This window comes from Echiichthys vipera, assembly GCF_963691815.1.
Source record: "Echiichthys vipera genome assembly, chromosome: 11".
NCBI lineage: Eukaryota > Metazoa > Chordata > Actinopteri > Perciformes > Trachinidae > Echiichthys > Echiichthys vipera.
Genome location: NC_139836.1, coordinates 2,843,569 through 2,857,258, shown reverse-complemented (window position 1 = coordinate 2,857,258; position 13,690 = coordinate 2,843,569). Strand labels below are relative to the sequence as shown.

The window sequence follows — 13,690 nt, the reverse complement described above, 5'->3', positions numbered from 1 at the left end:
AGATGGGGAGAGTGTTCTTCAACAACAGTCTGTTGATCTAGTACTAATTCTATACGTCTGCTGGGTGTTTCCTCTTTATCTATGGTACGGTATGGTACCACTGAGGGTGCACTCACACTGTCCATCCGTACCGTGCCCCAGGACCTTTCACGGCTAAAGTCTCGTTCATTTGACCAGTGTGAGTGCAACCGTACCACGTCTAGGAGCGGCACGCTTGCCGTCCACGGCCCATTTGGGAGAGGTGGGCTTTAGTAAAGCACGTTTGCACATGTACGAGCACGAGGCCTACGGCGGTTCTGAGGTCATTTTAGGAGAAGGACGATGCACATTTCTCTGTTTAACATCTGCAGGCAGAAAGTCAATAACACTTTAACACACATATCTACTTTGTTTATTCAGGACCTTTTATGTTTGCTTTGACAACAGTCATGCTGCATCTTCAAAGGTAGAAATCAAAAAGCTGTCTTGCAGAAACTAAATGATTTAATTTAAAAAATGTTCTCAGGTAGAGACGCCACAAAAGAAACTGTCAGAACTCCACACACCAACCACAGCCCGCACAGACACACATCAACCTTCATCCATTTAGTGTGGTTAAAAATAGCCAGTTCATTTAATTTGATTCATTTAAGACACACCTCTCCACTTTCTTAAATGTCTGTCCTCTAACATGTCTGACCTTGACTTTACTGATGTTTGTCACTTTCTGACAGGATGCTGAAAATACAATCATATAATATAGATATAGTTGTTGTTTACAGTAGATGTGCTGCTTCACTGAGGGCGTGGGAAAACCATGTTTAACAAAATATAAATCATAGCAGAGTGGTTTTTACTTTAATGACTTTAACACTAATGAGGTGCTAGCTGGTACCTCGTAGGACGTGACATTAGCTTGATTCATCTATTTCAATTAATTTCTTCTTTTTCAGCCCGACATCGTTTGCTCAAATTTTAAAAAACCTTTCCCCATTAGGTAACGTATCACATGGGACATTTCCCGTTATGTATTTGAAAATTTTTATATGTGTTTATGAAGTAGTAAAATATCTGTTCCTATCTGCATGTGACAAAAGCAGGCTGAGCAGCTAACCCATGTATTTCCACTCTACTCACGTCATATTCCATAAAGACGAAGAAAAACATATTTCACATTTTTTCCCTCTGTTGTGACACAAACTAAACATAAACACAAGTACAACCATGCATTAATGAGGGGCTTTCCCACGCACAGGTGCCCAGAGACAAAGTAGCATCTCTCAAGATACGTACTTGTTCTGAATGGGGACTTGAACCCGCAACCTACCCGTTCAGAAGCCAAGTCCCCACAGTCTGAGCTGCTGCCGCCCCCATGAATTCCCATAGATCACCACATAGTCATAAATGAATCCAACATTAGACGGAGATGTTGCTCTGTCTCTTTAGGTCTGATTTGCTGAACGAGTGACGACATCTCTGGCAATTCTTCCAAAGATGGATGTAAATAAACACGCACATTAAAAGGACATTGCAAACACAGAACGTATTCCCTACTGCCCTCAGGGGCTGTACGCTGGGTAACCAAACAATTCTTTACGTCTTGATGCTTCTGATGATAATTATGCCAGCTCTTAGGATCAAACAGAGAAGTCCGGAAACGCTGCTTAGTTGACAATAACGCAGACACCCACATCAGTCAGTCCTCTCACTGAGGTAGGCTGACAGACCTTTTGTGATTTCTTCCTCTGGTGTGGCTGCTCCTTTCCCTTTGCCGTGACTTCCTCCGGCGATGGAGAATGTCCGTACACCTCTAATATGTCGGCGTATATTCGCTTTGCAATGACTCCCAATCTGTCTTCTGCTGTCCTTTCCACCTCATACTCGGTGGTTTCAACAGTAACAGTTCCACCTCGTCACCAGTTCAGTTTCTCATTGAGCCCCATGTTAAACAGGCCGTTTACACAGCATCATTAAACCTGTTTAAGGACAAAAGAACATTCTAGTCTGTGTGTTTAGGTCATATCTCCATGACAACACTGAGGGGGAGGGGCTAGTTTTTATTTTATTGGAGGTTAAAGTTTATGAATAATTAGGGGCGTGGCCTCTTGATTGACAGCTAGCCTCTGGCCCTCACTTCTTCTCGGAGGTAAACGTCAGCCAGATTGACGTACGCCCCTTCCCCCAGCGTCACATACATGCCCTTTTTTGGTCAGAGGAAATGAGGCGGAGTCAAAGTGACAAGATGGAGACTCCCGTAGGCGAGGACGGTTGGATCAAGCTGGGAGAACGGACCTTGACGGGTATGCTACGTCCATTTTTTATACGGCCTATGATCCAAATAAAGAAATCTCTGCTCTTCCTTTTCACTGCTTCTGTTCTTCCATATTTCACTGCTTCGTATTTTCCATATTTTCAACTTAATCATCCATGATTTTCAGCCTCATAGTCACATTACTGTTGTGTCTACATTGGTAACCAAAGATCTGCAAAGGTCCTGTGAAATGGTTGAGGTTAGGCATTGAACTTGAATGGCTTCGGTTAGTATGGGTGGTTGGAAAAGTGGGTCTCGTGAGAGTTTTGGGTACTAGACACGACCCAATGTCAAAAAATCTACTACTTCCTGTTAACACAGGCACAGGCACATGCCAAACCCTTCAAAGAGTCATATGATGCGTTTTAGGCATGATAATCTGTGTCCTAGTCCTAGTTTTTCTGTTACTCTGTAGTTGTCTCACGTTTCGTTTGTACTTTTACCTGCATTTGGGTCCAGTCTCCCAGTGTTATTTCCCTGCACCGTAATGACACCAATACTGGTTATTGTCTTGATCGTCACAGTGAAGGTGTAGGAAACATGAAGACTCTTAAGTGCAAAAGTGATCAGGTTTGGTTTTAAATCTAATTATTCAAAGACTGCGTCAAGTCAAGTCAGCTGTATTTATATAACACTGTTCAGACAATGTGAGATCACTGTGCTTCACATGAAACAGACATAAGAATAAATGTGGGGGTGTGTGAGCTAAATGCACAAGAAACCTAATTCTCCTTTAAACTGATTCACTGCATGTTTTTCAATCTGTCAAACAAAAAAGTAATATAGTAATATGCAGTTGTTTAGATCATTGTAATCTGATGGATCGTCAGAATGTCCCAGAGGACGCCAAATTTGAGCTTTTACAGTCACATATTTTCAGCCCCACTTCCAAGGAAATAGTTCCCATGTCTCTGGGGGCTTCAGGGCTCCGCGCACTGCGTAGAGCATGTAGTCAACAGCGGGTTACAGATACTTTATAACCCGGGGGTTGTGTCGAGTGTGTCTCACTGTGTTTGTTTCTGACCCTGGGTGCTGGAGATACGACCAAACTCTTCTTCTCTTCCCTGGTGTCAACAAGTACGAACGGATATACTATAGGAACAGAGCCCCTCTGCGACGCAATCTGTGTAAGTTTTCCAAACAAACTCTTTACTAATGTAGCCCGTCTGCCCTCTGTGACTGCTTCATACCAGTTTACATGTACAGCGACTTAGATTGTTGATTAACTTAATGTAATTCATTGTGGATCCCTCTTGCTCTTACCCTCACAGCTCCATGTCGATCAGATTAAACAGTATGCTCTGTTCTCTTATCTAATCTCTTAAACTGCAGGTTTCACTCTGAAGAATGGAAGATTTCACCATTAACAACACTTCAGAGAACCAAAGCTATGATTCCAACTACACCACCGACGACAATGATTACGACAGCAACGATTTTGGTTATAACAAAGCTAGATTCATCATCGACGCGGTGACATGCACAATCGTTTGCATTGGCCTTCCTTTAACCCTTGTGGCCATCTATGCTGTTTATCCCCTGGTATGTACGTTATGACTGAGATCAATATATGTAAAAAATGACATTTCCATATAACGAAGCGGCATTCTCAGTGAAGTTTCGAGGGGCAACGTATTTTTCCTGGATATGTTTTTGACCCGCAAATACATTTCTAATCAAAGTCCATGTTCGGAGGAGGTTCAGAGCGGAGGGATCGGGCAAACAAACACAGGGCTTTCACCCAGGAGCCGGCCGTTTGTGTTCTCACCCGCCTCCCTGTGTATTAAGCCGGTCCAGAGTCTCATTCGGGGCCGGATCGTTATTGCAGATACTCCAGATTTCTCAGTAGCAGGAGCGGTAGCGCGTAGCAGGGCTGGCTTCATCCTTGTGTCGATGTTTCTCATCTCACTCCTCCGTGGACCTGTTTGTGACTGTTCCTAGTGTTTTGTTGCTCCTGTTGCCTGTTTCCCTGTCGACCTGTGACTGTTCCTAGTGTTTCGTTGCTCCAGTTTCCCGTTTCCCTGTCTCCCTGTGACTGTTCCTAGTGTTTTGTAGCTCCTGTTGCCCGTTTCCCTGTCTCCCTGTGACTGTTCCTAGTGTTTCGTTGCTCCTGTTGCCCGTTTCCCTGTCGACCTGTGACTGTTCCTAGTGTTTTGTTGCTCCTGTTGCCCGTTTCCCTGTCTCCCTGTGACTGTTCCTAGTGTTTCGTTGCCCCTGTTGCCCGTTTCCCTGTCTCCCTGTGACTGTTCCTAGTGTTTTGTTGCCCCTGTTGCCTGTTTCCCTGTCGACCTGTGACTGTTCCTAGTGTTTTGTTGCCCCAGTTGCCTGTTTCCCTGTCGACCTGTGACTGTTCCTAGTGTTTTGTTGCCCCAGTTGCCTGTTTCCCTGTCGACCTGTGACTGTTCCTAGTGTTTTGTTGCCCCTGTTGCCTGTTTCCCTGTCGACCTGTGACTGTTCCTAGTGTTTTGTTGCTCCAGTTGCCCATCTCTCTGCCAGCCTGTCTCCCAGCGTACCACCCTCCTGTTGCCCGTCTCCCTGTCGACCTGTGATTGTTCCTAGTGTTTTGTTGCCCCTGTTGCCTGTTTCCCTATCGACCTGTGACTGTTCCTAGTGTTTTGTTGCTCCTGTTGCCCGTCTCTCTGTCGACCTGTGACTGTTCCTAGTGTTTTGTTGCTCCTGTTGCCCGTCTCCCTGTTGACCTGTGACTGTTCCTAGTGTTTTGTTGCTCCTGTTGCCCGTCTCCCTGTTGACCTGTGACTGTTCCTAGTGTTTTGTTGTTCCTGTTGCCCGTCTCCCTGTTGACCTGTGACTGTTCCTAGTGTTTTGTTGCCCCTGTTGCCTGTTTCCCTGTCGACCTGTGACTGTTCCTAGTGTTTTGTTGCTCCAGTTGCCCATCTCTCTGCCAGCCTGTCTCCCAGCGTACCACCCTCCTGTGCTCATTCCCTGTGACCAGTTTTCCCCCGTCCTCTCCGTGTTTTCCCCTTGTTCTCTGTGCGCCCTTTGCGTTATATAAGTTTCATCAAATTGGGTTGGATGAACTCTTGTAATGACCGTGACTTTAGATGTATGATTTATTCAATATATAAAACATACATGAAGCTGATTGGACCCTACAGTCACATTTGAGATGAGGTGAAATTCAGAACATGTTTGCAGCTGCTTTATTTTTACGCATGTTTTCCTGCAGGTGAAAAGAAACAATGTTTCTTCGATCTTCGTCGTCAACCTCCTCATATCCGACATCGTCCAGTTCTGCTGCATGATTATTTGGGTGGTACAACCTGACGGCCGTGAGATATATAAGAACTGCTTCATCATTTACTTCTCTGGACTGATGGCCAGTGTTTGCTTCATGGTGGCCATCGCCCTGGAAAGGTAGCTATCTGTCTGTTCAGTGTAGCAACTTTTGAGTCTGACCTTTGTATTCCGTCATAATCCTGAAGCTGTGTCTCTGTCGTGTTACAGGTATTTGGCCGTCGCCTACCCAGTGTGGTACCGCTTCAGACACACCATCAAGACCTCTGTGGTGATCTGCGTCGTGCTCTGGGTCTTTCCACTTGTCTGTATCTTCACTTTTGTTTACACAGATTGTATATTGGAAATCATCTTTGCCTTCTTTTTACTTCTTCCCTTCCCACTGCTCCTATTCTTCCTGGGTGGGACCCTCAAAGCCCTGTCTGCTGCCATCTCAGTTTCCTCTGAAGAAAAACGAAGAATTGTGGGAATGCTGGTGCTGGTGGTGCTTATTTACACGCTGCTCTTTCTGCCCAGCATCGTCTGGTTTATGACAGTGGGGTTTAGATTTGACAATACATTACGTAACCTGTCTACTGTGTTTTTGAAGTTGAGTCCTCTTGCAGACTTGTTTCTGTATGTTTTCTTGAGGAAAGGGACATTAGATAATATCTTGGCCTCTGTGTGTTGTTGCAGAATGAATAACAATGATATGAGTAGTTCATCAGTATGAATGATGACAACATGTCCACAGCCAGCTTGACGTAGACAGAGAAAGAGGGGAAAGGGATGTAAAAGAAGATTTAGGGAAGTAGAAAGGACGGGCACAAGACAGATACTGTCATCTACTGATATGATTTCCAACAAGCCACTTTGTCATTGTTCCATATTCCTAATTTTTTCATTAAATCTATCCTAAAAAAAACTCTACAACAGATTCATGGCGTGTTCTTTCCTCTTATAATGATGCATCCTTTGCCTTCATGCCTGTTGATCTCTGCAAAAGTGTAAACGGACTCACCAATCCACATAAAAGTACCTGAGACTTCAGCCCTGTATGCACACAGAAAATGAAACGAAAAGTTTACTGCATGTAGTAAACTTACATCCTTAGTCCATTCTGTATACGCCTTCTTATTCTGGGTGGGAGGATTGTAGTGGGAGCAGTAAACAGTAAACTTACACCCCCCCCCCCCCCCCCCCATGGATCTGCATGGAAATGAAGTTTCTCTGCTCTCCTCCTACAACACAAATCAATGGGTAGTTTCTGACAATGATGATCAGCAGGCTTTAAAAAAAGGGGTTGCATATTTTAATATTCATCCATATCAATGAATCATGCATAAAGTAGTCCCATATACACTGGGAGACAAGAAGATGGTGTGAATAACTGGGGCTGAGTAGACTTTACATGACCCTTAAAGAGTCTTAAAATGATGATTTACTAAGGGCGCACTCACACTGTCCTTCCTCACCCCGTGCTTTAGGGTCCTTGTCCCCCCCTCCAGGCCCTTTTGTACTCACACTACCTGGGCCTCGGAGAATGCTTCTTGCTGCCTATACGTCATCACGCCGTAACACGTCACACGTATTGACTGACGTCATCGTGATGCGTGGCTGTTTTTGAATCTTTTCATCGACCAAATCTGCAGTAAACACTCCACCTCCGCATCACACCAACGTGAACCTTTCACCGCCATTGTTGTTGTTGTTAAATGTCTGTGCATGGTCCGTCCTTCTATTTTCTATGTCCGAACAGGCACACATAGATTACGTCAGAAGCGTCGTAGGCCTCGTGCTCGTACACATGCGCACGCTCTTCCTCATACATGTGCAAACGCGCTCTACAAAAGCCCACCTCGCTCAGGCGGCCGTGGACGGCCAGCTGGCCGCAGTTATGCGCGGAGCGGTTGCACTCACACTGCTCAAACGCACTAGGCTTTAGCCTAAAAACCTGTTTTGGTCCGGTGTGGAAGGACAGTGTGAGTGCGCCCTAATATATCAGTTAAGTCAGCAGTGATCCTCTGTCGGCTGTTTAGCACAAATAAACAGGTGCAGTGCTTTTCGAACGCTATGGCGAGCCTCTACGGCGAGCCTCTACGAAGTTGTGATTTATGGTGGCATGGGATAAGTCGCATACAGTCAACGAAAAGAAAACACTTTTGACACTTTGATGACATTGTTTCCTATTGAAATGGACTAACTGGCCGCGAGCGACACAACAGCGCGATGCGGCATGTGATTTGGAACTGCACTTTCATCGGACCTCGTTCTCTATTGTATTCCTGTCGCACACGTCAAAAGTGCGGCGATGGATGAAGAACAACTGATCCCGGTTAACAACCTACTTGCTGTTGGCTACATTGTTGTTGTTTGTCATTTCCAGCAAATAGCACAATAAAAAAGGTGTTTCCTGTTTGTTCAGTTCAAATGTAGAGAGATAGCGAGTACTCACCCATCGGTAAAGTTGTCAAGTCTCCTGTCTGATCGGTGCACAGCTGTTAGGCACGTGGTTTGTTTACGCCACGTCACATATCGAACAAGATAGTAACGGCTGCAGTGGGGATTGACAGCATCCGACACTGCGCATTGCGACGTGACAGTCTGACGCTCACATGCTGTTAGGACACGGTGTCAGGTAAAACTGTCAAGATCTGGTTCTGTCAGTACCTTCCTCTCTTCCTTTTTGTGTGAGTTTGTCTCCCTCTGTCTGTGTTTCCCTGCATGTTCTCTCCCTCGTCTCTGTGTAGGTCCGGTAGGCGTTCCCCCCAAGCTGCAGCCTGTTACGCTGATTACCCCAAAACCTTAAATACCTGAAGCTGACAGGCATGCAGCGCCGGACCGGTGTAGACCCTTTACTGGTAAAACTATTAACCCTGGATTGGCGTCCCCCTTTCTCGTTGTGATTATCACGCTCCCCGTAGTAAGTTGATTAATCGTGTTTGTTTTCTGTTTTCTCCGTAGTTTCCCGTTTCCCATCCGTCTCCTGATCTTCCGTCGTCTTTCTGTTCCTGCTGCCTATACGTCATCACGCCGTAACACGTTTTTGTGCGTCTTGTCGACTGTAGTTCTGTAATTCCCGTGTTCGTTTAGTTAGTCTTTGTGTTTGTACACTCTGTAGTGTTTTTACGTTTGTCCGTTTATTATATTAAACGTTTGTTTTGTAACTTTACTTTTTGTCCGTGTCTGCATTGGGTCCACCTTTTTGTGTTATACCTGAACCGTTCATGACAGAAAGAGTCTGGACCTGACGTGAGCACGAGCAGCAGGGGTCAGGACGAGACCGGATCCAGAATTTCTCCATGAGGGAGAAAGAGGAGATGTGCTTCCAGCCCTTTCTCTACGTTTTTACTTTTAATATGAGACTTTTTAATAACATAATAACTATCTAACATAATATTTATCAGTGAAAAGAAGTTTTTACATAATTCACAGTAAGTTTGGAGTCCTGCTTTAGGATCTTGTCATCTGACGGAGTAGTGGCATCAAAGTGGGCTTCTACGGTATTTCTCTTTCTTTCCCACTCTAAATATCTTCAGCCCCACTTCCAAGGAAATAGTTCCCATGTCTCTGGGGGCTTCAGGGCTCCGCGCACTGAGTCGAGCATGTAGTCAACAGCGGGTTACAGATACTTTATAACCCGGGGGTTGTGTCGAGTGTGTCTCACTGTGTTTGTTTCTGACCCTTGATGCTGGAGATACGACCAAACTCTTCTTCTCTTCCCCGGAATCAACAAGTACGAGCAGATATCCTGCAGGAACAGAGCCCCTCTGCGAATCCAACTGTGTAAGTTTTCCAAACAAACTCTTTACTAATGTAGCCCGTCTGCCCTCTGTGGCTTCTTCATACCAGTTTACATAGACGTAGCAACTCAGATTGTTGATTAACTCAATGTTCTTTATTTTGGATCACTATTGTACTCTACGGGGGAATTGTTGGGTCTCTGTAAATCATAAATAAGTCACAGAGTGTGGTCTTTACCTACTCTGTAAAGTGTCCTGAGATAAGCTTTGTTATGATTTGGCACTGTAAATAAAATTGAATTGAAATGAATTATAGAAACCTTATACCTCCCGGGTATAACTGAATATTAGACCACGATATAGCAATCATTCAAATATGCTGACCCTTAAACACAGTATGCAAACACCAACATCTACTGTGTGTATGCTGTATTCTGTATTATTTGATTCAATTGTATTAGCAGATAATGTAATGTTATTGAGTTTACATATATTTTATTATGTGTACTGTTTGTGCGTGAACACCTCACAGCCTTAGCGATATCACTGAACCATATGTTGCGTTCTGTAACCTCATCTCTTAAACTACAGGTTTCACTCTGAAGAATGGACGATTTCCACACAACCAACACTTCACAAGAACCGGACGTTTATGACAAGGAGTTCATCTTAAATGACTTTGATTGGATCGACTACTATGATTATGAATCCAGCGACAGCGCCTCTGACAGTTATGAATTAATAGATGTGGTGATGTGGACCGTTTCTTTTTTTGGCCTTCCTTTATGTTTCGTGGCCATCTATGCCGTTTGTTCTCTGGTATGTACGTTATAACGGAGCCCATTATGTACAAGTTGCATTCCCATAGGAAAGAAACTGCATTGTCATTTGTGTTTTGAGGGAAATCTTTTGGACATATCACAAATATGTTTCTAATTACCAAAGTCAATCCCAAAGGAAGGAGCCCATTGGTGCTTTGTTGTGTGTGTAGGGACTCTTCTCATGCTGCTGCAGAGGTTTGCTGTTATTTTCAGCAGCATTAGTGGTTAAAAAAGACCTTTGAATGCCTTCACCAGGGGTCAGGTCTCGGGAGCAGCAGCGTTAGCAGGCGAACCCAAACTTCCCTTTCTTGGAAGTTTCCCAGGACCAGTGTGGAGATCTAAGCTCTCCACCTGGTCCTGGGTCTTCCCCGAGGCCTCCTCCCAGCTGGACGTGCCTGGAACACCTCCCTAGGGAGGCGCCCAGGGTTCATCCCCACTAGATGATCCTGAACCACCTCAACTGGCTCCTTTCAACGCAAAGGAGCAGCGACTCTACTCCGAGTTCATGAATAATTAGGGGCGTGGCCTCTTGAGTGACAGCTAGCCTCTGGCCCTCACTTCTCCTCGGAGGTAAACGTCAGCCAGATGGACGTATCTCCCTCCTCCCAACGTCACATACATGCCCTTTTTTGGTAAGAGGAAATGAGGCTAGAGGAAATTGTCTCGATGGCTTATTTGACGAGTGTATTTGCCGAAAAAGACCCTGGGATGATTTTACGCCGGAATTCACTTAAATACGTATTTTTTTTAAGCAAAGAGTGTTTTTATTACCTCAGAACGAGCCTTTTTTAAACTCCCGTAAACTCTCGCAAGACTAACTTCCCAATCTATTATAAACATAACCATTAGAGATCAAGGCCTAACCTTAATCTGTCTATTCGACGTCGATGCCCGTTAAACAAAAGTAGCTGATTGGACCCTGCAGTCGCATTTGAGAGGAGGTGTAATTCAGAACATGTTCGCAACTGTTTGTGTTTTTACCTTAACCCATTTTTTCCCGCAGGTGAAAAAAACCGACGTTGCTCCGATCTTCGTCATCAACCTCCTCATTTCCGACATCGTTCAGTTCTTCTGCATGATCAGCTGGGTGACTAAATTTGCTGATGAGATTGATGACATCACCTTAATTATTTACCACTTCGGGCTGATGGCCAGTGTTTGCTTCATGGCGGGCATCGCCCTGGAAAGGTAGCTATCTGTCTGTTCAGTGTAGCAACTTCTGAGTCTGACCTTTGTATTCCTTCATAATCCTGAAGCTGTGTCTCTGTCGTGTTACAGGTATTTGGTCATCGCCTACCCACTGTGGTACCGCTTCAGACGAACCATCAAGACCTCTGTGGTGATCTGCGTCGTGCTCTGGGTCTTTCCACTTTTGTGTCTCTTCGTTTTATATTTAAAGGTAGATTCATTGAAAAACATCTTTGCCTTCTTTTTACTTCTTCCCTTCCCACTGCTCCTATTCTTCCTGGGTGGGACCCTCAAAGCCCTGTCGGCTGCCATCTCAGTTTCCTCTGAAGAAAAACGAAGAATTGTGGCAATGCTGGTGCTGGTGGTGCTTATTTACACGCTGCTGTTTCTGCCCAGCATCATCTGGTTCATGTCAGAGGGAGTCACATTTGATAATACCTTACATAAGGTGTCGACTGTGTTCCTGAGGTTGAGTCCTCTTGCAGACTTGTTTCTCTATGTTTTCTTGAGGAAAGGGATCATTGACAATCTTTTGGCTTCTTTGTGTTGTTGCAGAATGGATAACAACAATATCCGCATAAGTTCAGTAGTATGAATGGTGTCAGCTTCTTGTAGATATTTTTGCACAAGCTCTCAAATGTGTGCAAGCTGTTGTTAGTGAAATTGACCTTTGGCTGAGACTGACAGGCATTCAGAGTAAGTGCACCGTATGCATATGAACCTCCTAGTCTGGTGATGCCGTCAAATGGCTGTTAAGATGTGTTCACACCAAGCCCCGCCCACAGCGACGTCTTGGTTGATCCAATCAGGAAGCTCCGTCAGCGTCAGTTCACTAGGGGCAGGTTTCATAACAGAGCAGTTTCTCATTGAGCCCCATGTTAAACAGGCCGTTTACACAGCATCATTAAACCTGTTTAAGGACAAAAGAACATTCTAGTCTGTGTGTTTAGGTCAGATCTCCATGACAACACTGAGGGGGAGGGGCTAGTTTTTATTTTATTGGAGGTTAAAGTTTATGAATAATTAGGGGCATGGCCTCTTGAGTGACAGCTAGCCTCTGGCCCTCACTTCTCCTCGGAGGTAAACGTCAGCCAGATGGACGTATGCCCCTCCCCCCAACATCACATACATGCCCTTTTTTGGTCAGAGGAAATGAGGTGAGGTAAAAGTCTGACAAGATGGAGACTCCAGTTGGCGAGGACGACTGGATCAAGTTGAGAGAACGGACCCGACGGGTATGCTACGTCCATTTTTTAAACAGTCTATGGATCACACCGGATGTGATGGCCGTGTTAAAATGGTAAGCCCAGCCTATATAACAACATCTTCCCTCATTAAGCATGGCGGAGATAACCACCGCTGCTGCCCTGCACGTGTTGTGGAAGTCCAAGACACGTTGGAAAGCCAAACGAAGCAGTTACCTAGCAGCCTTCAGCAAGGACCAGGAGGCTGCTAGCTAGCTCACCCGGCCGTAGCTAACGGCAGCTCGGAGGGCCGAGGCAAGACCGAGGTGGCTCGCCGAATATCTCGTTGCCGGTTGCTCGTTGGTGGGTGGCGCTGGGACAAAACAACTAGGATCCAGTAACCAAGGAAACCCACCTCCCTTGGTTACTGTTGCTAGGATTTCTTCCCCCGCCTACACTGTTAGTCTGGTTGATGTCCGTCGTTATCATCCTTTAATCACTGAAGCAAACCAGATATTATTTATGTCCTCTGAGCGCTTTTAAACTGTTGTCTTATTCTGAAATCTTTATTTTTATTTTGACTATTTTTTTGTTTGAAACGACTTATTTCCTTTCTGATCTCTCAAACACATTTTAATTTAGTCGTTTTCAAGTTTGTTTGATTTTACAATATTTGATATGTTTATTTATTTTTATATTTGTTTATTTTTCTACACACCATTTGCTTTTATTTATTTAATATGAGTTTTACCAGTTTGGTGTTTTAGTTCTTACGATGTTGATGATGACGTGATTTTTCAACAGCTGTTATGTGCTTGGCAATATGGATACAATCTTATATCACAGAGAGTGTATGTAATGTTATATAAGATTGTACAATTTATAGAAATTTAAATAAAAAATCTGGACAAAAATGGGGATTTCAATGTTGGATGAACTCGTGAGTTACTGACGAATCAAGGTACAAGTATTTATCGTCTCTCTGTTGACTTATAAATGGACTTATAACCATAGGGCAACATGCATTTGGTGACATAATTATTAATTATTAGTAGTATTTTTATTAGAAGTAGTAGTATTATTAGTATTAGTATTATTGTTATTATTATATTTAATTCATGTAATTTAATGTATCACCGGTAAATCTCTTGGAGTTAATAATAAATTAATTCATGTTATTTTCAATCTAAAGTAACGAATCCTCGATTTGCATTAACCACACCGCGCAAA

At 44.2% G+C, this 13,690-nt stretch overlaps 2 protein-coding genes across 2 annotated transcripts; both read left to right on the top strand.

Annotated features, from left to right (window-relative positions):
* Positions 1–3,637: 3,637 nt before the first annotated feature.
* LOC310953919 (uncharacterized protein) lies at positions 3,638–6,302 on the top strand (the record flags this gene model as incomplete). The annotated part of the gene is made up of 3 exons (XM_083923184.1): positions 3,638–3,763; positions 5,478–5,665; positions 5,756–6,302. 3 exons carry the CDS (start codon positions 3,638–3,640, stop codon positions 6,255–6,257), a joined length of 816 nt encoding a protein of 271 aa, XP_083779310.1. The 3' UTR covers positions 6,258–6,302.
* Positions 6,303–9,873: 3,571 nt separating this feature from the next.
* LOC310953918 (G-protein coupled receptor 4-like) lies at positions 9,874–11,871 on the top strand (the record flags this gene model as incomplete). Its single annotated transcript, XM_083923183.1, has 3 exons — positions 9,874–10,086; positions 11,092–11,276; positions 11,367–11,871. The coding sequence occupies 3 exons, from the start codon at positions 9,874–9,876 to the stop codon at positions 11,869–11,871; spliced, it is 903 nt and encodes a 300-aa protein (XP_083779309.1).
* Positions 11,872–13,690: the final 1,819 nt, after the last annotated feature.